This window comes from Rhipicephalus microplus, chromosome X (genome assembly GCF_043290135.1).
Source record: "Rhipicephalus microplus isolate Deutch F79 chromosome X, USDA_Rmic, whole genome shotgun sequence".
In the NCBI taxonomy this organism is placed as follows: Eukaryota; Metazoa; Arthropoda; class Arachnida; order Ixodida; family Ixodidae; genus Rhipicephalus; species Rhipicephalus microplus.
Genome location: NC_134710.1, coordinates 374851124 through 374876982, shown reverse-complemented (window position 1 = coordinate 374876982; position 25859 = coordinate 374851124). Strand labels below are relative to the sequence as shown.

The 25859-nt window shown below is 44.1% G+C and overlaps 1 protein-coding gene and 1 long non-coding RNA gene across 4 annotated transcripts in view; one reads left to right on the top strand and one right to left on the bottom strand.

The window, feature by feature from the left end:
* The window catches only part of LOC142776393 (uncharacterized), a 56010-nt gene that overhangs the window by 29303 nt on the left and 848 nt on the right, over positions 1-25859 (top strand). The window lies entirely within an intron of this gene.
* Positions 7636-25859, bottom strand: part of Sin1 (SAPK-interacting protein 1) — a 141758-nt gene continuing 123534 nt past the window's right edge. For both annotated transcript variants that reach the window (XM_037413402.2, XM_075880000.1), the window contains exons 12-13: positions 17752-17886; positions 7636-14106 (exon numbers count right to left, since the gene is read on the bottom strand). In XM_037413402.2, the coding sequence (XP_037269299.1) occupies positions 13886-14106; positions 17752-17886 (356 nt within the window). In that variant the 3' untranslated portion in view covers positions 7636-13885. The remainder of the gene's footprint in view (positions 14107-17751; positions 17887-25859) is intronic.

Here is a 25859-nt window from a genome sequence, read left to right as displayed (position 1 = left end):
CTTGTTTGCTAATTTAAAAAAAAAAAAAAAATGTCACACTGGGCTGTGCACAACGTACATGTTCACTTAATTGGTGAGGCTCGGACGAAGTTTTTTCTGCTCACCCATTTGTGTCTTTCCACAAAGGCACTCCACAAGAAGCGAGCATCATCCCGTCAAAAGAGGAAGTATCTGAAGCTCAGGCGCGTCACCTAAGCTCTCAGGCCAAGGGAAACAATGTTCTGTGGGGCGCTTGTGAACTATAAAACTTTTTTCCTTGGGAATAAAAAAAGACGCGCGACGAATTATTAAGAATGCATTCTGTAAACAGATAGTGAGTCACTACTCGAAAAAGCGTTGTATGACCAGTGTGCAGAAAATAAAACGTTTTCATCCAGATACCACTCGTGATTCTCGTCTCTGAGCTTGATGTTACGAATGATGGGGTTTTATTTACTAATTAGTGCTTGAGGAAATGATGGTTCGCCATTGAATGTGTTCCAAGCAATGGCTCACAACTTAGTTCATTGTTCCCCTCTTCGACCACTTCACATCGATAAAATGTTTCAGAGCAGTTACGCACTCAGTTTCGGCACCCTGTCGATATTTCAGTTCAGTCTCGCACACTCGTAGGCATCCTGTAATTCCAGAAGCTAATTAACACATTTTCTCTGTTGCCATTTGAAACCACGCACGAAAAACAAAATATATTTTAAATGTTTCACATTGCTCGCACGCGTGGTTGATTCCTGTCTCTGCGCAGTGCATCGCCGGCTTGGGTGAAGTTGGATGGATGGATTGATACGAATGTACCCTTCAAATTGGGCGGTTGCTAACGCCACCTAGCCGTAACACTTAGTGAATCAAAATCTAGATTTATCTTTTTTTCACCTTTAACTGATGAAGTTGAGGACTGGTACTTTGCAGTGAAGGGTTTAACTTTCACTTGTGCCTTGATTTTAGCCACCAATCGCATAACCTCGTTCTAGTTAATTCTACCCGCTTAAAGTCTATTTTGCCCTCCCTGCCCCTAAACCCGATGATGATGATGATGATGATTTATGGCTTTGCCCTTTGTAACGGGTGAACACATATGTGTTGTGTTCCGGCCTAGGTATATAAAAAGTAACAAACAAAAAACAGCGAAAGCACTAAGAAGAGTTCACTTTTGGCACCAATGTTCGAGCCTTGTTTTTATGGTGGAAACTGCTTTTGCATTCCTGTCAATCTAGGCCAGCGGATGGATTGATGGATGGATATGGCTGTGCCCTTTAGATCGGGCGATGGCTAGCACCACCAAGCTGTAATACTTAATGAACAAAAAACTAGATTTATTTTTTCCCTTTAAATAGTGAGGTTCAGGATTCGTACTTTGCAGTGAAGGGTTTAATTTTCACTCGTGCCTTGACTTTAGCCACCAATCAGATAACCTCCTTCTAGTTAATTCTACCCGCTCTTAAGGTCTATCTTGCCCTCCCTGTCCCTAAACCCCAGTGCTTTGAAAAACTCTGCGCTATCGTCCTGAACTATAGGGTGAAGCCCTTTACGGAACATTATCTTAAGTTCGGCAGTTTCTTCTTCCTCTCCACACGCACTGCATACGGTGTCTACCCCTTCGTATTTAGCCCGATATGTCTTGGTTCGCAATACTCCCGTCCTGGCCTCAAACAGTAGAGAACTACCTCGAGTATTATCATATATCATTTCCTTGGCAATTTCCTGCTTAAAAGTTCGATACATCTCTAGTACCGACTTCTTAATCATGCCAATTCTCCAGATATCAGTCTCAGCTTCTTTCACCTTCTTCTTAACCGATAATTCTTTTTGGTTTGACCCCCTGCTGTATTCTAAGTATTTACCAGTCAATTTTCTGGTTCGCTTCCTCCATTTTGTATCAACATTCTTCATGTACAAGTAGCTGAATACCTTCCTAGCCCAACGCTCGTTCCCCATTTCTCTCAATCGCTTCTCAAATTTTATCTTGCTACTAGCTTCCCTGCCCTCAAATCAAATGATGTCCATCCCATATCACCTTGTACTCCCTGATTTGGTGCATTCCCGTGAGCTCCTGAGGCAAACCTACCTATTCCACGTTGCTTAATTTCTAATCTTGCTTGAACTTCTGATCTCATGCACAAGACCGCATTGGCGAACGTCAGACCACGAACCATGACCCTTTTTCATATTCCTCCTACAACATCATACCTATTGTAATTCCACAGTGCCCTATTTTTCATCACTGCTGCATTCCCGTTACCTTTAGTCGTCACGTATATTTCGTGTTCCCTTAGGTACTCGGCCCCATTGCTTATCCATACGTCCAGATATTTGTATTTATCCGTTATCTATAGCGTGAGCTCCTGCATTCTAAGCTCACTACTTTCATTGTCATTAAAAATCATGACTGCTGATTTTTTCCTTACTGAATCTGAAATCTAACCTATCTCCCTCATTACCACAGATGTCCATCAATATTGCAAATCTTCCTTGTTGTCGGCCATTAGCACTATATCATCCGAGTACAGCAATGCTGGTAGTGCCTGTTCAATGCGTTTTCCTTGTTTGACGAAAGGGAGGTTGAAGCCCAGTCCACTTTCCTGTAATTTGGTCTCTAATCCTTGTAGGTACATCATGAATAATAAGGGTGACAGAGGATACCCCTGCCTAAACCCCCGTTTTACCTCTGCAGGCATAGATACCTGTTTTTCCCATATTATAACTACCTTGTTACATTTATAGATATCCTTTAAAAGATTAATGACTCCATCTTCCACGTAAAGCGCATCCAGTATTCCCCACAATCCCTCTTGAACCGCGCTATCGTACGCCCCCTTGATATCCAAAAATGTTAGTCACAGGGGCCTGTGTTCTTTTTCTGCTATTTCGATACACTGCGTCAGTGAGAACAGACTGTCTTCCAGCCTCCTGTGTTTCCGAAACCCATTCTGCAGTTCCCCCAGCACCCCCTCATCCTCTATCCTTGCCTGCAGTCTTTACTGTATAATCTGCATTGCGAGCCTGTAGACCACTCATGTCACTATTATAGGACGGTAGTTGTTTATGTCAGCTTTGTCCCCCTTTCCTTTATAGATCATGCTCATCCTGCTAAGTTACCATCCATCGGGGACTTCACCATCGATTATTATTTTGCTCACTGCCTCTCTCAAAGCCTGCTTAGACTTCGGACCTAATGTCTTTATCAACGTAATTGGAATGCCATCTGGGCCTGTTGATCTACTACTAGGAACCCTCTTCTCAGCCCTTTCCCACTCTCGTTGTGAAAATGGAGCCATTGTGCCACTTGATTCATCCTTGTCTAATGTGGTGCATAAAGCACTTCTGTGTTGAAATTTTTCTGTCATCCTTGTTCTTATATATTCAATAGCTTCGTCCCCTTCTAGCCTAGCACCTTGAGCTGTAGTTATAAACCTCTGCTCTAGGCTCGTCTCATTTCTGATGGAGTTTAGATGGTTCCAAAATTTCGCAGTTGCCTTTCTATCTTTTTTATGTACTTCTGCCAGCCACTGAGCTCCCTTTCTTCTAATCTTTTCATTGATCAGAAGAGATGCATCCCTTCTAGAGCTTGGAAAAGTTTCCCATTTTCTTTCAACATCACCTGTCGGTTCACCCCGCTGCTTAGCATGTCTGTGTTCCCTAGAGGCTTCCCGACGTTTTGCTATGGCTCTCCTAACTTCCTTATCCCACCAACTTTCGGGTTTGTGTCTTCTTTTCCGGGGTGACTTGTCAGGTGCCTCAAGAAGGTTTAGCTCAAACAGTCTAATTAGATTTGTGTATGTCCACACCGTTTTATTATCCTCAGTGTTATTTTCTCAATCTATTTAGTAGCTATTTCTATTTGCCTTTCTGAATAAAAATTTTCCTGTAGTTGCTCATCTTGTCTCCTTCCCACTTTCACTGCTCTTCAAAAATTTAGCTTCATACGTTTGCGATCACTACCCAGAATTCTGGAGCCACATTCATCTATGTGCATTCCCCTGAGCCTATCATACATCTTATGTGACATCAGTGCATAAACTATCGTCTACTGCAGCCTTCCTACCTCCCATGTTATTTGCCCTTCACACTTCTCAGTATTGTTGCAAATGATCAAATCATGCCTTTCACGCATATCCATGATCATTTTGCCTGTTGGGTTGGTATGCCCGTCTATATCTTCTATGTGCGCATTCAAATCTCCTAGTATAATTATCTCGCACTCTCCTCCTAATTCCTCAATGTCCTTTCCTATACACTCCACCATTGCCTAGTTTTCCTCTCTGGCTTTTGCTCCCTTCTACAAGTACACCAAACCAAGGAGTGTCGTTTGCCTTGCCACTTTCCCTCTTAACCATAAATGTTCCATGTATCCATGTTTGACTCTTTGCCAACCCATACTTTTGTGTATAAATGCACCAATTCCACCCCCTTTTTTGCTGCCTTGTGTTCTATTACAATATTCCCATACGTAGTCCAGATTGAAAGGTGGTTGCTCCATGTCCTGAAGATGTGTCTCCACAACCCCATACACCTTCAGCTCCTCCTGCCTCAACTGCTCTTCTATCTCTTCCCACTTTAACCTATTCCTGCCACCCTGCATGTTAATAAAGCCTATGTCTGACTTAGCTCGGCCCTTCTGCTTACGTCGATTTCTTCTCCCACGAACCCCGTGTGGCTTGAATATTTGTGCCCCTTTAGAACCAACTTTGGCTACGCTGTTGGCCTCAGGGCTCCGGATCCCCCTAAAATAGCTGTGGCTTGACGACCCATCCTATTACCAACCTTCCTGCCCGTCGCACCACTGTAATGAATGCCATCCTGTGCAGAGGGGCGAGCGCCAGACTCGTACACGTCTTGGTTCACCTCCATTATGCTTTATCCGAGTTGTCGGCTCATACCCTTGATCACACAGTTGGCCTCCACTACTCTCTTTTCAATCCCACGAGACTGCCCCCAGACCTCTGGGACTGTGCATATGGTCACATGCTCACTCCCAGAGGCGTCTTGGAGCTTACGCATCCCATCCTCTGTCTCTGAAGGTTCCGATTCTTGCCCATCAACACATCATTGAGACCAGAATGAATAATGACAAGATTTTCGCCCTCCATGCTGTCCTCTACAACCTCCTGAGCTTTGGCCAGTGCATCCACCATGCTCTTCCCTGATTGGGCCTCCACCCTAACACTCCCATCTTCCTTCACTGTCGTGAAGACGCCATCTCTAACCCTGTCCACGTTAGTCCCCCACCACTAGGACCTTTCTATGCTCCAATCGCTGGCTTCCTGTTTGTATTGGCGCCCCTGTTTGCTTTGCCTGTTTCTCTCTCTGCCATCTGTCCTGTGTTCCTGCCCTGCTCGAAGACTGCCGCGCCACCGAGCTGTATGTTCTCGGAGCCTCCGTGCTGTGGCCAGACACTGCGGCCCCCTGACCTCCCTTATCGCCTGATGCTTCCCGCCTGTCGCCTTCTCCGCTACCCATGCCTTCCGTCTCACTCCGCTCGGGGTCAAGGAAAGCGCCATTAGCTCCTTTACCTGCTGCTCGAGCTCGGTCCGCCCTTCCCGTTCTTTTCGAAGATCGCCCTTCATTTGCTCCAATAGGCTGGCGGTAGCCTCCTCCCGCTCACGTGACACTCTGAGCTGTTTTTGAAGTCCTATCCTCTGCTCCCGTTCTGCCCTAAGCTTCCCCTAAAGCCCCTCGATGCTAGCCTCCATGCATGACACGGCCGCCTTCAGGGCCTCGCACAGCCTGCACACGAAGCTCGCCTTCTGCGCATCGGCCAAACTCGTGAATGCTGTCTTGTCTAAGTAGCATCAGCGCTTGCATTCTTCACACTGCACCAGCTCACTCTTGCCCGTGGTTTTCCTAGCCTCATTAGCCATCGCCCGCTCGACCATCGGACCGAGTACCCGACAGCCCTAAGTTCAACCCTAATCCCGCTATTCAGCTGCCTCCGCTAACTCTCCTACCTCAACAACTGTTTGAAGCTGGCGTCTACACCACACACACGCGTGTTCAATTCACTAGTAGCCCCTCAGTAGGTCCACTTCGTGTTTAGTTCTAGCTGTTTAACAACTAATCGGGCGCACCAAACTTCTTCAAAACAGCCGCCTACACCGTTCACGCGGTCAACGTCACTGCAACGTTGCTTATGCCCCACACCCACAGGACCCGTAACGCAAGTTATTGATTAAGAAAGAAAAAATAATGGCGTTCACAAACACACACAAATAAAGGACAACTTATCTCTCGTTGAACGCTGCTCCTGTACCAACCAACCTGCTCGACCTTGCACGACCATGCACCTCTATGGCCCAGCCGAACATGCGAGACCACACGCGTGGTTCCCTGATGAGTGTACGGCACGGCACGAGTGCACAAAAATTCTACCGGTGCCGCCGCGAATAAGTGCCTACATTTATAGTGGCTAGAAAAAAAAAGAGCCAACGATCGCTTTTTTTTGCTGGTTTGACGCGGCAGCACGGGCGCAATGTTTTGAGCAACCAATAGAATAACATACAATAATCCTGAAACAGCGGATCACTGAAATTTGCATTGTGCAAAGATGAAGTTGTTTCGCGCTTACGCAAGAAGTTAAAAAGAAGCAGCCCGAAGTACCTCTATGGCTGACGGCTCCGTGAGTGGCTGACAAGCAGGCAATAACTGAGGCAATGATGGAGAGGGCGATCGAAGCATTCGAAGAAGACGCAGAGGGGACGACCGAGTAGAGCAATTCGAAAAATAAGTGGGAGGAGGAAGAGCATTGAGCACGAAAAAAAAAAACGTCATCGTAGCATGGTGAGTCTGTCATTTAGTGCTTCATAAGAATGTTATTTTTTTTACACCTGAACGAGAATCTTTGCCTGGGAAACATATCACATCGTCTGCTGCTGCCGAACGTTGCTGTCGAATTATTGCACTTTCCGGGAACATATTAATTATGCGGAAAGCATTACACATGTAATACAACATAGCTATATGGGGGTATTAATAGTTTTTGCGATTTGAGCGCAAGATCCGGAAAATCGTATTAAGCGGGAACATATCAACAATGATCTGCTTTAGTACCACCAGTTGCTCTTCACTGAGAGTGTAAGATGTTCACGTGTTTGCCAATGCCAATGAGCTTGTTAGGACAGGACAATCCCATACAACTGGAAGCACTGTTAGCTTTCCCCCATCACAAACGGAAGTCACCTTCGTACGTTTCGGGGGAACATTTTATCGAGCGAGCGAAGAGCGAGGAATGTCCCAGTGTGCATTTTACAGAAATGATTGGCTGCCAACTCCGTGCTGTACACTGAATTATTAGCGAGGTAGACCTAATGTTTCTCATTCGAGTATCCAATATGAGAGGATGTCTCTAATAGAAAGGGGAGACACAAGTGCTTCAAAGTGCACTCACCTGTTCCTCTCAGTGAGAAACGTTACCAAGATTTGGTGTCATAAACATGGCAAGGTACAGGCCACACGAAATCGTTTTTTGGTAATTTAACACAGTTACATTATAGCAATACTGCTAGAAAGAGCAATTACTAGATCATCAACGAGAGTTAATTAAAAGCATTGTTATGCCCACCAGTGATGTCTCACTTGATTCGTGGCAGCTCTGGAATCTTGTCAGTGGCTAACAGAGACAGTAAATAGAAAAATCCAAGTAACTAGGCAGCACCAAAACATTTTACTACTTGTAAAATTTTACTTACAATTCTTGTTCTTTGGACAGTGTTACAATAGTAACTTCTGCTAACAAAGTCACACAAACAAAAACAGTTTCATGAAACAGCAAAAAAAAGAGAAACAGAACATGGATGACAAACCAATATATGGTCAGTCCCCAGGCAGGAGGAAAAATTATGTATGACTTCTTCACTGCACCAAGGTTGCTACAGTCATCACAAACTAAAAACAAGGCAAGCAATCAGAACATGACCTGTATAGCATTATGGCGAACCTTCACAGAAAGAGGCTGTTGAAAGTTTCGTAGAACACCTTTCACGTGCCCATATGATAGAACGTGTGTTTATAGCCATTTGAGCAAAAGATTTTCGCTGAACAGACAACATCATATGCAAAATGTACAAGCTCGGCCCAAATCGCTCAGCTTTCGAAGCTCCCCTTATCTCTTCTGCTCTTGCAAAGACAGTTTATCCACTCCTGCAGAGAAGGGCACAGCACTGCAGAATTACAAGCATTGATACTACGAATCCTGCTGGCAGAATATGCAAGATGCCAGATATACGGGAAGGAAACATAAAGCTGCTTTTGAGCTTGCCAGTCTTGTACTGGCACAGGACTACAGTACCGTGCCAGCAGGAATGAAACAACAGCACATATATTTGCCCAAAATTTCGCCAAAATTTCAGGCAATATTGTGTTCACCGAGAACTGCCATGAGAATACTCAGTGAGAAAGGTTATTCAGAGAGAAGGAACACAAGCTCTTGAATGTGATTGACGTATTCCTTGTAACATTGGATACCTAAGCTGGGGTAAAACCATTTGGGTGCCAAGACAAGATGAGCACTACAAGTGAATTTGGTCTGTTTGCTTACCCTTGCAATGTGTGATATCAGTACTTTAATGCACTTCGAAGGTGCATTAATGGTGGCTTCTAGTAGACACTTTCAATAAGACTGTTTGCAATTAGGGCAACATGACATCTTGTTCCTTCCTTTTCTTTCTTTAAGAATTACCTTAAGCCACACACAATGATGGCTGTACAATGAGTAGAAGACGTGAATTCCAAGTGCCACACAACACACTGCTCTTTGATCACGCTATACAAAGGAAAAGTTTAGTTTTTACACAGAGTCAGAAAAAGCATGTAGCATACTATGAATGTGAACACTGAGTGCGTATGAACCCATGCCGTCAGCCAGAGTTCAGTCGGCAAAATCGCATATATCCAAAGTGACTATCCAATAGAAAAAAAAAAAAAAACGGTGATGCTTACAAATTACGCAGGTGACACAGAAAAGGGCCAACAAGGCAGAATGCACCAAACTTGTCGGTTGCTACACAGCATATAATTTCGCGTGTCTCTGGGTGAAATGCGCATTTTCGTGAAATCACCGGCACAAATCAAAACACTGCTCTTCCTCGCCTCTGCCACACGGGTGTCAGGGTCACTTCAACAACTTGTAAAAAGTAAAAAATAGGGCGAGCACTGTGGAACATTTTGAGTGACCCACACAGGTAACGCAGCAGATTACTTGCTACATCTGCAAACACTGCAAAACTAGAGGTAGGACAAGGGTGCAAATCTGCACTGCAGATAACGCAAGGTCTTCTATACCTTCTTTTCACACTTCATTGCTTCAGTAAAACGCTGTAGTAACCGAAGAAACAAAGAAAGCAAATATGGGTGTGGAACAGTTACCAACTTTAGTAATGGGAGCACTCTGTCTCAAAAGAGGGAAAGAAATCAGCAAAGAAAGATGAGGTGTATGTGAGTGTCATGCAGGAAATGCCTGTTAGAAATAAGTTTTCGGCACATGTCTGTGAAATTCTGCCTCTTTCTCTGGCATATTATGGATCACATGACAGGTCACAAGTACTTACAGTAGACTATCAATAATTCGAACTCTGATAATTTGTACTTTTGGTTAATTCAAACAAAATTCATTTTTTTGGTTGGCCCTCTATTCTTTCAATGTATTTAAAAGCCTCCTATTAAACTCCATCATTCAGTTGGTACTTTTTGCAGGTCTATGCCAAAAAATATCCAGCTTTCCCACTACTATTTAAAAATGTGTGTGCTTATATAATCCTAACAGTCTGAAAATGCAAAATGAGCCCCTGAGGCATTCAGGGAGAAAGGCTTTGCAAGTAAACAAATGTTTGAAACGAAGCACACGCATGGTAAACCGTAATGCTTCTCAACTGGTATAGACAGCTTGTGCCGAAGGCACACACCTGTAGCAATGAAGCAGTTGGCAATTCACGATTTCTTCAAAAGGTCTGATCAGCAGTAAATGGACAATAAACTTGTGGACTTTACATTTCTGCTTTCTGTTCACTGCATACAGTTAGGGCTTAAAAACACATAAAAACACATAAAATCAATGCCTAATCATAATGTGTGGTGTCACCTCACCCAGAGTCATCTATCTGAGAACTTCTGATAATTCATAGAAAATTCAGAAGTCCTTTAGAGTTTGAACTAACGAGAGTCGACTGTAGTTGCATTTACTGAAAACTCATTCCCAAGGTCACTTGAGTAACAGACAACTGTAAACGTCCCCATTCTCTTGGCAGCAGGCCGTGTGCATGACATGAACAGCTGCTTAGTCGTACATTTTTTTCTGGGTAGCTACATACAAAATAGGGCAAAAGATACAGAAGACTGGAAAAGCAAACAAATGAACCGTGGTGAAACCTGAGAAATGCTGTCGCATGTAACACCAGTGCTGTACAGTAGGCAAGTGGGGAGGTTACATAAATATCAGGTATGCCCAGAGCAGTCTTGCTTGACACATAACTCTCTTTGCGTAGCTGATGCACACTTCCCAAGTTTTATTGGCTCCATCAACATTACTCGAGGGCCTGTGAAACCAAGCGAAGTCCAGTGCTTTTGCTGCCCATTTGCCACACATATTCCTAACACCGAACTATACCACTCTGCATGATAAAAAGCAAATATGTACATATAGATGCCCAATTCTGGCTGTTTATTTCACATTTCACTTGTGTCACATTGTGGCCTTTCAGCTTGTTGCATTTCAAGTTTCAAAAGATGATGGTGCATTATTCTATATTGGTGTCGCATGGCTCACAAAAACGAAGAGAATCAAATGTGAATGGAGGATGCTCATTGTACCGGGAAAGATGTCGCTAACTGTCTAACTTTCGAATCACACATTTATATACAAGTTGAAAGTTCTAACAGGCCCTCTTTCGCTTCTTAAACCCCCATTTTTTTTATTTGTGGGTTGTATAGACTGATAGCAGGACAGATAAATGCAGCAACAATGGCAGCAACAATGGCAGCAATAGTAGCATGCCCTAGGAAGTTATTCCACCAAAAAATTAGGAATACAAGAAAAAACAAACAAATTTCACGGGTAATACGTGATGATTTCTCTCACTCAGTGACATAACCTGCTGCTACCGGTAAGAGCTAGAAGCACCTACACAGTGGAAGTTTGCATTCCATGTTTGCTTGTTCCACCCAGGGTAATAATAATGCCATTACCACAGTAACAAATACAGTGAAACCCCGTTAATATGTACCTGCTAGGGACGGCGGCATATCTATGCACTAAGCGTACCATGCATTAACCACCAGCTACAAATTTGCATCTCCTGACATGCGCCATCGCCGCCAACAATGGAAGAAACTCAGTGCCACGGGAAACATTGACTAAAGTTCCCACCGCAAAGCCATTTCTTTTTTTTTGCCAAAGTACAGAAAAGTTGCTGATTCTCGCACAACCGTCCGATAGCACACGATGGCGACGCCAATGAGCATTTAGAAACTACAGGGGGATCCGGGATACGCAGCGTTGTACAGCAATAGAACGAACACAATCGGCTGTTCGTGAAAGTTTTTCCACGGTCTGCTTCTTAGCGAAAACTCACGCATTTTCTTTTTTAAAACGCAGTTCAGTCTCAGAGAGCCAGATTGTTTACTACATGACTAGTTGCATGCAGTGCTTCGCTCACCCTGTGCACACCATCACTGCCGATCTGCTTGCTGTAGAGTACACCCTCTCTGCTTCAGGCCATGCACAAATTTGGCGAGTAGCCTGCTCAGTTAATGCGGCAACGAAGAGCTTACGCAAGCAATGCGCTCTCCGTGATGCTCTAGCAGTCCTGGCAGCAGATAGAGGGGCGTTTGGGCTGTCGCTACATAAAAGCGTCCAGCATGATAACAACAGCACTACGCTCGCTGTACGATGCGTGCATTGGCGTAATAAAGCAAGGTTTCTCAGTGCCGGCAACGCTAAACTCTGTGACAGCGAGCTGCTTGCGTTTATGTAAAGCGGTGCGTGTTTGAACACGGTCCCGGAAAACGAAGCGGCAACGATCGGCAGCCCAGCCCGTTCAGGTAGTTGACTCCTAAAAGAGTGCAGTAGGCTTAAAGTGACGCTACATCACACGTTTGCCCGAGCAGATAACTAAGGATGCTTACTGTGATAAGTCTTTTTGCTGGCAATAAGTCGTACCAGCGCGTTTGTTGGTGGTCGCTACCTCGCCTTCGTTTTTTCCCTGATGATTACTCGGAATGTCATCGCCGCAATCGCGCAGAAATTGCAATAACTTATTGGCTGATCTCCGCACTTATCAACATGACGGTGGCACAGTAAAATTTTGTGGCACAAAATGCTATTGTGTTACACAGTTATTACGCACTAACCGGTAGGCATAAGCCAAACACTACTGATTAAGCGGTCTACGAATGCACTAGTCTCCGAGACTCCATCGGGGACTCGTCGCAACTAGATTTTAAACGTTAGTATGCTTAAAGCGGGAATGCACTAACGAGGTTTAACTAATGTGAAGCCACACACCTGGAGAAAAAAGTGAGACAACAACAACTTGCTGAGGTGAGAAACATTTACCACTTCAACAGCATTCACTAGTGTGAAGAAGTAAAAAACCGGGCTACTCATGAGAGCACACAAGTGAGAAAAAAACCTTTCACGCAGATTCACTGCTTGTGCGTGCATTTCTTTACGCTTAGAGGCCACAGGTGAGAGAGCAGCTAGCGCTTACCGACTTCTTATAGTTGTAATGCTTACATTTTTACGACCACATCTATATGCAATATGTTAAGATGTACAGCAAACAAACTGAAACCAAGCTAACCTAACTTCCAGCAAGATTTCACATCAATGAAGAACTAGTTATCTGCAACTTTGTTTTTATCAATATGGACAAGCTTCTGATGATGACTTTTCTATAAAAAGTGCTTCTGGCGAGCCCCACTATGCACTGATGCTGTTGGCAGCCCATGTCACAACTGCTTTGCGTGATTAAAATATCAAATAAATAATTTCATATCCATGATACGAACCACGCAAAAGGTTTCTCTAACAAACTGTCTACACAACCTGCAAAAAAAAAAAAAAGAAGGAGGCTTCGAAAGTGTTCGAGAGTCCTTCTAAAGCTGTACACTGCTAATCGCACAAACTAACAAGGACAAGACGTGTCCACCACAAAGTTCTACTAGGCACATACATAACGCAGCCTCAGGATGAGATGAGGGGAGGATGCGATAGAAGACGGGGCAGCAAGTGTGTTAAAGGAAACCCTGAGCCTCACAGACCAATCATTGTGAGAGCTGGAAAACAAGCAACAATGCACAGTGACCAGCATGCACAAATGACCAACAAGGCCTTTCACCTAATACAACTCGCATCCTCACAACAGAGACACGTTCATCAATAAAAAAAATGATTACCAGTGGATTAGGTGTCAGAGGCTCAGGGCCATAAAATGCAGAAGAAAACGATAGGCTTCAGAGCATATGGCTATAATTTGCACCCTCAAGGGAGACTATGGTTGTAAACAAAAACTGCTGCCACCGAAAAAAAACAAAAAAAAACAAAAAAAAAAACAGAAAGGCATGACCAAGTTCTCAACACTGCTTCTACGACCAGTAAGCTTTCTTTGCCATTCATTCTTAGAGAAAATGTGATATGACGGGATTGGTTAGAGGAGAAAGCAGAGGGGTGGGACATGTTTGAGCATAAGAGAGAGAGGAGAGAGGAACCTCATGTCTAGCCGAGGGGTGCGCTACAAAGCACGAGGCATGCAAGACAAATGACAACACAACAAATGATCTGAGCACAATTTGGAGCACAACACACATGCTCCGTCTGAACGCCTCATTTGCTATCACGTGTTGTAGCACAAGATGCAGAGTGGAGGATGGAGCTTGAAATAGTAGTTCAAGGAACAAGGCCTTAGCTAGGCAGCAGGAAGGAGGATTGCTTGCGAAGCAGCTTTCGCTCCTTTAGTGCCAGGTACTGAGTACGTGCTGGACTTGTACGCATGACGAGGATGTAGCCCAGCTTGTTCCGGATAACAGATGCCGTGCCAGGGTCTGTCTCAAAGACATGGTTCTTGAACTCTCCGCCAGATAAGTACACTACTTTCACCACACACTTCTCTGGAGAGCCCATGCCTGGTAGGAAAAAAAAAAAAAATACGGCATCCGGCACAAATGTACACGAAAATTTATCACAACACATTGCAATCTGAAGAGCAATATAGTCGCTCAAGGAGAGATAGAAGTCAAAAAACAAGCTTTTTCCAAAATTACACAATTTTCATTTCTATTTGCTTTGACAAGTTTGGTTTCTCTACTTTTGCAACAAAAATACTAAAGATTGCAGTTAAACTTGAAGTAAATTAACATAACTTTTCAGGAGCACAAGGTGGCTAATAAAAACTAAAGCTCATTGTATAGTTTCCTGAAAATTGTCACCTGGCTGCTTGCCATTGCATTCTGCATGCGGAGTTCACTAAGGCCACACACTTAAAATAACAATGATGGCCAAGCTCTCATGGCAGAAGAAATCATTCAAGAAAACATATCTTTGGTGCATAGATGAAATTTGACACATACCTTTAAGATGAATTTTTCCCAAGATCCATTTCTGGGCAATTTCTTAAGTTTAAAAATCATATTTTTGGTACTTCTGATAACCAGATCAGAATGAATTTTTGCCCACATATTCCTTAACATGTGAAGGGTGCAAGAATCTTATTTAAAAACTTATATTGTCTGTATAATTACAAACCTAAAGCAAACAATCAGTATGGGCTGATGATTCTAAGAATTATTACATTACAATTTTTCTTGTACATTAAGATGTACATACTTTCTTGATCAGTATTTGAATTTTACAGGTAATATGAAGCAATATGAGCCATTAATGATTCAGAACTATACAGGTTTAGCCACATAAAAACTTCGTCCAAAACGAACTATACTTTATACATTGTCATTGCACAAAATGAAAACTGTGCAACTTATACTATAAAACTAATTACATATTTGAAATCAGCATAAAAGCCTATATATGCAGCAAAACATTTCATTGCCCTAGGCTACATATTAATAAAACTTTTTTTTCAAATCACATCTCCTCTTAATTACTTTACTACCACTATTAAGAAGCAAAACACTTTAAAGACAAAATTATTGTTAGTGAGGTTAGTTAAGCTGTCAGGAGTCGTTTAAAGGGGTTGCTGCTAACTGTGCTTGATTAATGAATAACAGATATTTAAATAACTGAACAAGCAATAAACCATTTATCCATTTCAAGACATCAGGCCCATTTAGCCACTGTAGAGCTGCGTTATAAACAGATTTTTTAAGCAATACTTTTTTGCAGACTAGTTGGTTCATACTTTCCTGTCTCCCTTGTTTTCCCTCAACTTTGTGCAGCAATTCAATTTTTCAAGATTTTTTAAACATGCATATTCCTTTTGTTTCATGTTGATTGGCTTAGCCAAAAAATATTAATTATTATAATAAAAGGAATTCTATTCCTGTTTGATAGCTCACTTTAGAACAGAAAAAAAGTGAACACTCCTGCTTCGCATTTGCAGTTGAAACATGTTGCAAACACCAACATGCTTGAAGGGGCCCTGCAAAACTTTTGCAGCATAGTTAGAAAACTCTCCTGATCAGTAGCAGTAGTCGAGGCTCATTGGAACACGCAAGCCAAACATAACACAAAATGTGGCCTCGAATTTACAATGAATTCTCAAGGTCAGCTACAAATTGCTTCTTCCTCTATAAATTATTCCACATACCTAAATTACATCCTCATATATACAAAATTCACGGCCGTTGGCTGCTTTGAGCATCATGAGCGGCATAGTTACCAAGACCATCTCTTGCCTGCGCGCACACTGGTGATCACATTGAAAGTAAGCCACGAATTCGAAGAAAAAACTGAAAAAGCACTCAAGGTCATGACACAAGGTCTGACGAAGGGCTCCCCTGTGTTACTGCTCGCCTGTTGTACTTCTCCCTGTAGCACGCTCGCTGATAAGACAGAAGAGACTGCGCTCGCAGCACGAGGGCAATTCCCGTAATACCACCCGTCCTCAACAGATTCCAAAAATTTTTGCGCCATTAAATTTGTGAGGCATAAGTTCGTTCAACGAAGCCACTAGACGACTATACTTGAAAAAATGTTGCAGGTCTCCTTTAAGATGCTATTAGTTTAAAAGAGCAAATGAGGCATTGGCCTAGAATTATCTATGCAGCTAGGGGTTAATGATATCACTTATGAGGATCTTAACTTCCCGAGCTCCACTGAAAAGCTTGTGCAGTGAATGGTGTGCAATGTCTTCAGTGCAGTTCAATTCCATTGACAATGTGCCAATCAGGCATAAGTTGCGACAAACTGATGTTCTACATGCAACATCTCGTAGCAGAGTGGAAGAAAGGGTGCACGCAGGAGAAAGCAATGACACATGGTCGTGAGTTGCTTCTGTCTATGTTTTCCTGCAATTCATACGAATGTGTTATGTATAAGCTACAATAATGTGAACAAACTGTGATGTTATGTGACAATCTCTCAGCATAATTTTGTTTCACAAGATGGTGTGTACCCTGAAATGAAAAACTAGTGCAGCTGAAATAAATGCTTTGGACACTAGCATGCGCACAATTGTCATATGGCACATTTGTGCCAGAAAATGAACACTGCATAACTGTACCTGCAGAAACAGACAAAGGAAATGGGCATTTCTTTGGACGCCAGCTTTTTTGTGTGCAAAGACAGAAATGGGGATTATCAAGAATGCAGCTTGTTCATTACGTCAATGATTCTTGTAGGTGGTGTATTGTATACTGCAAGGTAAGTGAAGTTTAGAATGCCTAGCAGTTACCGATGTCACACGCACATCCTCTTTGTGCTAAAAAAAAACTACAAGTGGTACTTCAACAACCCTCCCAACACTTTTAGTTCAGAAAATACGCTGCTAAAATTTTTTTCACAGTGCCTTATAGAAAGTGCCCCGATGAGTGTAGGTCGCTCTCACGAGATGACAACTATCATTCTGTAGGTGCATCTCCATCCAAAAGCAAAACTGTCTTTTTTCAAGACACCTCATCAGTTCTACAGCTCCACCTTTATACCCTTCTGAATGTGGCAGCTAAAATTCAGAACATTTATAACTTATTACTCATGAACGCAATTCTTTTCCTGACATGAAGCTTACCTATAGGGTCAGTTCACCTCGCCACCGTGGTCTAGAGGTTATGGCGCTCAGCTGCAATCCCGAAGGTCACGAGATCGAATCACAGCTGTGGAAGCTGTATTTTCGATGGAGGCGAAAAATACTGTAGGCCTGTGTGCCCCGATTTGGGTGCAAGTTAAAGAATCCCAGGTGGTCGAAATTTCTGGAGCCCTCGCTGCGGCGTCTCTGATAATCATATGGTCACTTTGCAATGAGGGTTGAAGCACTAGCGTGGCTCAGTAGTATAATACTGGAATGGCAAGCAGAGGACTCGGGTTGGAATCCTATAGTGTACTTGGCGTTGTTTATTTACTTAGTTTTTTTTTTGCTTTCGTGCGGTAGAGGTTACAGACAGCAGTGGCGGCGGCGGACAACTACGGCACCAAAAACGATCCCTGTGATTTCATAACTTTTGCTGTTGTCGAAAAATAGGGGGGAGGGGGCAAGCCCAACACTTGGTCATTTGTGCTATGCTATCAGCGCTGGTGCCATGATGGGAAGACATAACAGGACTGAACTCGTTACACAGAGAAACAAGAAAGTGGCAGGTGGAGGAGCTAGACTCAACTGTGTTTTCGGTGGACAAACTCGCATGCAGCAATCTCGTTCATGTTGTGCGTAACTGCCTTTGGCTGCCAACTCCAGAGTCGGTTCTTGGGTTTCTGATGCAGAGGCGTTATCTCCACCTTCTCGCCGGATATACCTGGTAGCACATAAAGAGAACAGGCAAAGAAGGGTCAAAACAATGTGTCAAAGACCAGAACCTATAACACCAACATTGCGCTCAGGATATTTATAGAACACTGCACGGAAAGCACAAAACACCTGTCAAGAGTTCATCTAAAGAAAAAAAAATGCTATAGAACAAATGTTAACTAAGGTAAAACCAAGCAGTAGGGGCTTTGAAGCATGAACGCCGCTCCCTCTCCCATTTAAGTATTTTACATTGTACGGTTAAGCGGACACTAAAGAGGAACAATGGCTTGCTTCAGATAGGCAAACTGCTCTCTGAGAACTCTTATGTCATATGTTTCACTACCACAATTTCATTATTAGCAGAGAAAACCGAGGTTAAAGTTTAATTTTCAAATTCAGCGCTAAAATCATTGTGTGTGACATAAGAAATTTCAAAATGTACTTTCGGCATTTTCGTGATATCACTCGATCAAACTTTATGAAACTTCGTATGCTAAGTCTATGGCACCCACAGATTACATTGTACTTTATTTTTATTCATTGAAAGTTACGTAGCACCCCAGAAGACGCCTTCAAAATTTCTTACGTCACGGTGTCTGGTGCTGAAATTTCAAGGTGGCGTCGCTAGTGGCATTTTCTTTTAGCACATTTTCCCATTTTCAAGATTGTGAAATTGTACTTTGATATTACCCGAAAAATCGTTTACCTCTTAAGCGTCCCTTCAAGACAAAATAGACTGGAAAGTGAATAACACAGAGAAGGGCTGTCACAATTTTGAAAGGGACTGGATGTTAGCGATGTTTTTGAATCAAGAAAGTTGTTTCAGCTGTGCCTGATGTATTTCATTATCAATCGTATCCAGAGGGCACAAGACCTAACAATTTTTAAATTGAAAAAAGTCACAGTTTTGCCAAAAAAGCCAAGCAATGAATGCGATAGCAACATGTTCAAATGTTTTACAAAGCAAGACTAGCATTTTTAGGAGCAATACTAATTGTAGTAAACATGCGCTTGCTAAGTAACCAGGTTTCCTGTGGCGCAGCCATAGTTGATGGCCACAACAAAGCTTGTGCGTAATGAAAGCGTTGACGAGAAGCGCCCCACCCTTGGTCAGCGCATGCTGATACTAAGGGCTATACGCCGTGTGTCGCTATTAGTGGCAGCTTGTTGTGGACAGCCCCGCCAGCAGAAAATTAAAAAAATCCACTTCTACCATGGGACGGAATAGCGAAATTCCAATAGGTGGGGATTGCATGGAGGTAACAATCCCCCCGCTCAAACGAAAGGCCAAAATTCAAAAGACCGTGGAATCGCAAGTCCCCAGGCAAGACCTTGCTGAACAGGAAAGATTAGATACTATTGAGAAGAAGGTAGATCAAATACTAGCCACGATCCAATCGTTAGTTGAGGCCACGACCATAGCGCCCATCGATGTTGCAGCACTCACCACCAGAGTCGAAACCATGGAGCGATGTCAACACCTACTGTACATGCAGGAGCCAATGTGCAATCACAGCAACAGCACTCCTCGTATAATCCAACCGTGGCGACACCGATAGCTATTCTACGGCAAGCTACTTTTATCCCTTCGTCCCATGCGACTTACGGATGAGCAGACAAGGTGGGGGACAGTTCAAAATTTGGCAATGAAATTGTAGAGAATATGGGACCAAAAGATACGTTCTCCAACAATATATTAAGCAGGGCAATAAACCAGACGTTCTTTTGCTCCAGGAAACGCACGGGCTTGCCAAACTGGCGGGTTACCGATCCATAGGCACCGGATGGGGCGACAATGATAGAATTCTCGCGACATTAGTTAGCAAAGAACTGACAGTCAAAACCCATGACCTCGGTGTAGAACATGATTAGAGAATGACAGAACTCATTCCTCGAAATTCAAGGATGACAAGTATTTTTATATTAAAAGTATATAAAGTGATGTTAGTACACACTTATATAGGCATTATGCTATGCGCAATTGCATGTACTCAACCATAAATACAGATCCACCTGGGCCATCCTTGGACTCAATCTCAAAAAAGCCTTTGATAATGCGGCACATAGCACCATTCTAGCTTGAATTTCTAGTCTAAACATGGGAAAGAGAGCGTACAACTACCGTATTTACTCGCGTAATGATCGCACTCGCATAATGATCACACTCGCATAATGATCGCACCCCTAAATTTTGTCCTCTAAGTTCGACTTTTTTCCCCCCGCTTAATGATCGCACCCTGAACTTGCCGCATCGACATGTCATGTGCCAAGTCTAGCTGAACACACCTATCATTGTTTCTGTGATCTGAAAGCGGGCATCACTATGCTAATGCCGTAAATTTACTGATTTAAATGAAAGCATTCCTTATTTAGATGGAAGAAACTGTTCTGACGCGCGTGATGTACTCACAACCTCCATAACTGACGCAAAGAAGAAAAAAATGCGGTGGCTTCGCTCCACGGAGTGCTTCGCTCCACGGAGGAAGGAAAGGTAAGGAGAGGGCATGCCCAGCCGGCGCAGGGCGTAAAAAATGTGGCGGAAATGACATCATGGCGGCCATATTCACTAGGCACAATGGCGGCGTTGCTATGGTTACGTTTTGCGCAGTGGAGCTGGTCTAGCAGTGAGCGGCCGCGGCTGGCGGCGGAATGTGTGCCTCCCCAGGTCTCGTACTGAGCTGTGGCGGACAATATCTGTGCTCTGCGCCGCCTTATTGGTTACGCAGTGTTCTCCTGGCTGTTACATTACTGTTAGCAACGTTTACAAATCCCTTTGTCCATCACGGCGTTTCAACAGTGCGTAGAACAAGTGCATATCCATGTGTCGTGCGGCGGATGACGCGAATGAAGCAGTTAGTGTTCAGCGAAATTGCGTTGGGCACCATGACGGAGCTGAATGACGACGAACGCCTTGCAGGTCAGTGACGGTTGAGCAGTGCTCCTGCTTGTGACTACGGACGACGCTGTTGAGCCCAGCAAGACGCCGTGAGGACCATGTGCACATACGTAGTTTCGTGTTGTGTGTGTACAGTAACAACTTGCATGTGCGTATTAAAACACCTTTTCTGTTCCGCTTGGTACACTCTCCACCAGCATTGCATGTAATCTCAACGTAACAGCAACCACGTTCAACTGTCACTAGCACCGTGCTCAAAGTCACCCCGGTCGCAGAATGCTGACGCCGGTGAGTTTCACGCAGAACTCGGACACAGTGGCAGGACGCTGCGTCGGCCGCGTGGCGGAATGCAACCGTAGAAGGCGCACGACCAATCGTGTTGTCTGTACAGTTGCTGAATTAATGACGTGAAAGCACTCGCCATTGTCAGTGCATCTAGCGCGCGTTCTCTCGTAGTTGCTTCGTTGTCGGCGAGCTGTTACTCCCTGTTATTACTCGGACGAAGCTATTTCGCTGAAGGTGTCCCGTTGGCTCAGAGTGATGAGCCCAGTTCCATTAGTTTCGGATCGTCACGACACACGCGCTGCGCAGCCTACGTGCTTTCCGAGCCGGAGAGGGAGTCGCGCCTTCTGCTTCGCATTCATATGTAAGTAAACAAGAGAGGAGAATTTGCCTAGTCAATATGGCCGACTTCCGGCTTCATCGCGGCTTCACAACGAGTGACGCCAGGGCCTCTCCTTACCTTTCCTTCCTCCGTGGCTTCGCTCGGTCAGCTGCCATGTTTGTTTTGACATCCCGCACTGTTACAGCGGCGGCCGCCTGTTGGTCGACTTGTGTTCATCCCGCAGCAATGTTTTTTTTTTTTTCCTGAGACCACTTTTTTTTTTTTGGTGTGCTTTGTGATCGTCTGTTGAAGCGCCGTTTCACCATGGGGCGGTACACAAGCTTTACTGCCGCGTTTAAGCTGAAGGCGCTTGACTAGGCGCTAGAGCACGGCAACCGCGCTGCCGGCAGACAATTCGGCGTCAACAAAATCCGGATCCGATATTAGAAAAAACAGCGCAACATGCTCATGGCTACTAACAGCACGCGATGGCCTTTCCGTGGACCCAAATCTGGCAAGTTCCCTGACATTGAAAAGGCAGTCCTCGAATACGTGAAGGACATATGCAAGGATGGTTATGCAGTGTCATTAGGCATGATACGGACGCAGGCGTGCACAGTTTCCCGGAGCCTGAAAATAGCCACAAAAAACTTCCGCGCCAGTTCCGGCTGGACGACACGCTTCATGCGGCGGAATGGACTGTCGCTGGCATTTCCAACGCGCTCGACGGAACGGAAGATGACCCTCTGTGGGACAGTGAAGACACTGCCGGTTCCGACAGGGAATCGTGCAGCGACGACACTGACGCCAGTGATGCTTCGGAGTCTGAATTAATGTAGAGGGTCAGAGAGGTAAAAAATAAAAGGGTAGTGTGCCATGCATGTAGCTCCTGCATTATGCATGCATTTTATTACAAAGGTAAGCCTTAATTTACTTTTATTTTTGGTTACGTTCATGATAGCTGCTGTAAGAATTCTGATTAGCAACTTTTTTGCGTTTCTGGTGCTCAGAATATTTTTTCACGGAACATTTACCCCGCGTAATGATCGCATCCCGAAGTTCGAGTCAATTTTTTGAAAAAAAAAAAAAAAAGTGCGATCATTATGCGAGTATATACAGTATGTTAAAAACTTCATGGCCAGCAAGAAAATCAGGATCACCATAGGTGATGTTAAATAAGACCTCTACGAGTTGGGCAGCAGCAAAACGCCACAGGGCTCCGTGATTTCGCCAATGCTTTTTAGTTTGACAATGATAGGTCTACTGAAGGAACGTGATGAAATTCTGGGAGTTCATCACTCTATCTATGTAGATATTACCATCTGGATAGCCGATGGTAGTGATGGCTACATTGAGTAGAGACATCAAGAAGCTGTAGCCCCGGTAAAGAGATACCGAGAAAGCACGGGCCTTCGATGTTCGCCAAAAAAGGAAAAGTCAGAGCTCCTTCTATATAGACCCACGCTGAGAGGCAGACCGCCAAAATCGTACGCAGGTAGTGGCGAGTACGAAGAGATTGCAGTCAGGACGGCCAATGGCAAACTTATACCCATAGTTCAGCATATAAGAGTCCTGGGATTGATCATTGAGTCCAAGGGAACCAATTAGAAAACGATCCACAAGCTACAAGCCAAGGTCGCCAACACTATGAGGTTAGTGCGCAGGGTTACAAATAGACACCGAGGCATGGGCGAGGCCAGCGTCATGCGCCTAATACAGGCATTTGTAATTAGCCATGTTGCATACGTAGCGGCTTTCCACAATATGCAAGCAAGCCTTAGGTGTCCCAGAATATGCAAGTAAGGAACTGCTCCTGAAACTAGGCGTTCACAACATGCTAGATGAGATTGCCGAAGCGTCTCACAATTAGAAAGGCTGTCAGCAACAAAACAGGCAGGAACATATCAACAAAATCGGGTATCGCATACCACGTTCAGCACCGCGAGAAATATGACATTATCACCTACATCCACTCTAAAATCGTGATAAACCCACTTTCTAGAAATATGAACCCCACTACGAATGCAGAACGCAGACACCACAGAGCAAAAGCGCCGCTCAAGACACATCGGACAAGTGAAAAGTCTCTGTTTGTAGATGCAAGCCCGTACTCCAAGAAGAAAGCACATGTTGCAGCGGCTGAAGACGCGACTGGAAACTGCGTTAATGCCTGTACTGTCTTTACGACACGGATTGAGGCAGCTGAAGAGGTGGCCATCGCAATGGCTCCCACTTCCAGAAAACACAGTTTCATTCTGAGTGACTCACAGGTTGCAATTAGGAATTTTGCATGCAGACACATTTCGCAAAGTGCCCTAAAAATTCTTGCGAGGAACCAGGAACTGATGAGTTCGAGGAACGTAAATATCTAATCTGTTTCCCGGCGTACACAAACGCGGCCACCAACACAGTCCATGCGCTGTCGCGAGATTTAACCCGCCGTGCAGCCCAAGGGGTACCCTTGTCGAGAGATGCTGCTGCCGAAATTGAACCTGTATTAAAAGACAGAATCTCCAGCAATGAAGAATATACCAAGTATGATCGTGACTTGAGGCGTATTTTCCCTCCACCTCATTCAAAATTAGATCGAAAACAGGTGACAGACTGGCGAAAATTACTAACTCATTCTTTCCCCAGCACTGCTCAGGTACACAATGTTTCCATCAATTTACCCAGACTCTATATATAAAGCCTGTAAAGTAGAAGCGGCCTCCCTAAGCCACATGCTCTGGGAGTGTCCGAAGAAGCAAACAGACTCCCTAGAACCTCTCCGGGAGCGCTGGCATACAATGCTGTTCAGCTTCGAACTAGAAGACCAAACCTAGGCTATCCAGCAGGCCAGGGAGGCTATTTTGAGACAAGGTTTTCCATCCTCTATCTGAGCGGTCTGGCCCGGACCAGCAACTAGCCGGATTTCACAATAAAGTTGTTTCATTCATTCATTTACCCCGCATAATAAATGCACCCCCCAACTTTGCTCGGATTCTTCTAGAAAAAAAGTGCGTTCATTATGCGAGCAAATACGGTATGTCTACTTAGAACAAGTAGTGACCGTGGAGCCGAACCATGAGAGTGAAATAACCAGAAAAATAAGGATGGGGTGGATCACATTCAACAAGCATTCTCAAATCATGAATGGTAATATACCACTAACCCTCAAGAGGAAAGTATATAACAGCTGCATCTTGCCGGTACTTACTTATCGAGCACAAACCTGGAGGCTTACAAAGAGGGTTCAGCTTAAATTGAGAACGACGCAGCGTGGGTCACGGAACAAACTGGGGTCAAGGATATCATAGTTGAAATCAACATGAAAAATGGACATGGGCCCAGAACGTAGCAAGTAGGCAGGATAACCGCTAGTCATTGAGGGTGCCTGACTACATTCCCAGAGAAAGCAAATGCACAAAGGGGAAACAGAATGTTAGGTGGGCCGATGAGATTAGAAAGTTCGCAGGTATAACTTGGCAGCAGAAAGCAGAAGACCGAGTTGTTTGGTGGATCATGAGAGAGGCATTAGCCCTGCAGTGGCCGTAGCCAGGCTGATGATGATGATAATGATGATGATAATAGAAACAATGGTCTTAGATGTGGCCACAACCTCCTCAGCTGTTGTACTATTTCAACTAGAAATAGTCGACAGCGGAGGCTGTGGTAACTATGCTGTTTTAAATATAATAAATTTAATTTTTTTGGGGTGGTGCTATGTACAGTTTATTGTACTTGAATATAAAAGACTTGACATATTAGACATGCGAGAACACTGGCTTTGTGTGTCGCTGTATAACACAGAGCCGCAAAAATTCTAGGGGGGGAGAAAGTGTCTTATACACTGGAAAATACGTTAATACATACCTGCCAAGTTCAAGGATTCTGAATCCGGGAGATTTCTGTCCCCGGGGGGGGGGGGGGGGGGGCAGGAGGAGTGCGCTGAATTATTTGCTCCTATTTTTTTCGGCCCCCCAAAAAAAACCCATAGACAAACAAACAGAAAAAACATCGCAAAAAACAAACGGAGGTGGAGGTTCTCAATCATTAGTGCCAACATTAGTGTTGGCCAAACACACGGGGGTAGGGTTTCCCACTAAGGTGAGAATCTCAAAGGATCAACACAACTAGCTGAATCTACTTCCATCAAAATAATGTGCGTATGTCTTCCTGAGACACACGTGAATAAACGGGACGGCGTAGCTGGCTGCCGCAAAAGCGCGGGTCAAAACTTTGCTCACTATTAGATTCTTTTGACAGGAACACCTCAACTCGTCTACATCCTTTTTATATTGCGATAGAAATTATATGGACAGTCTCGGCCTCGTCTACATCCTTTTTATATTGCGATAGAAATTATATGGACAGTCTCGGCTGGTTTTATTGCCATCGACGCAGTCATTCACCGTATATGTATACGTGTATGAACACTCAATAAAGAAAAAAAAGCCACACACGCTCGGTGTCAAGCTTGTTGCAATGCGTCGACGCG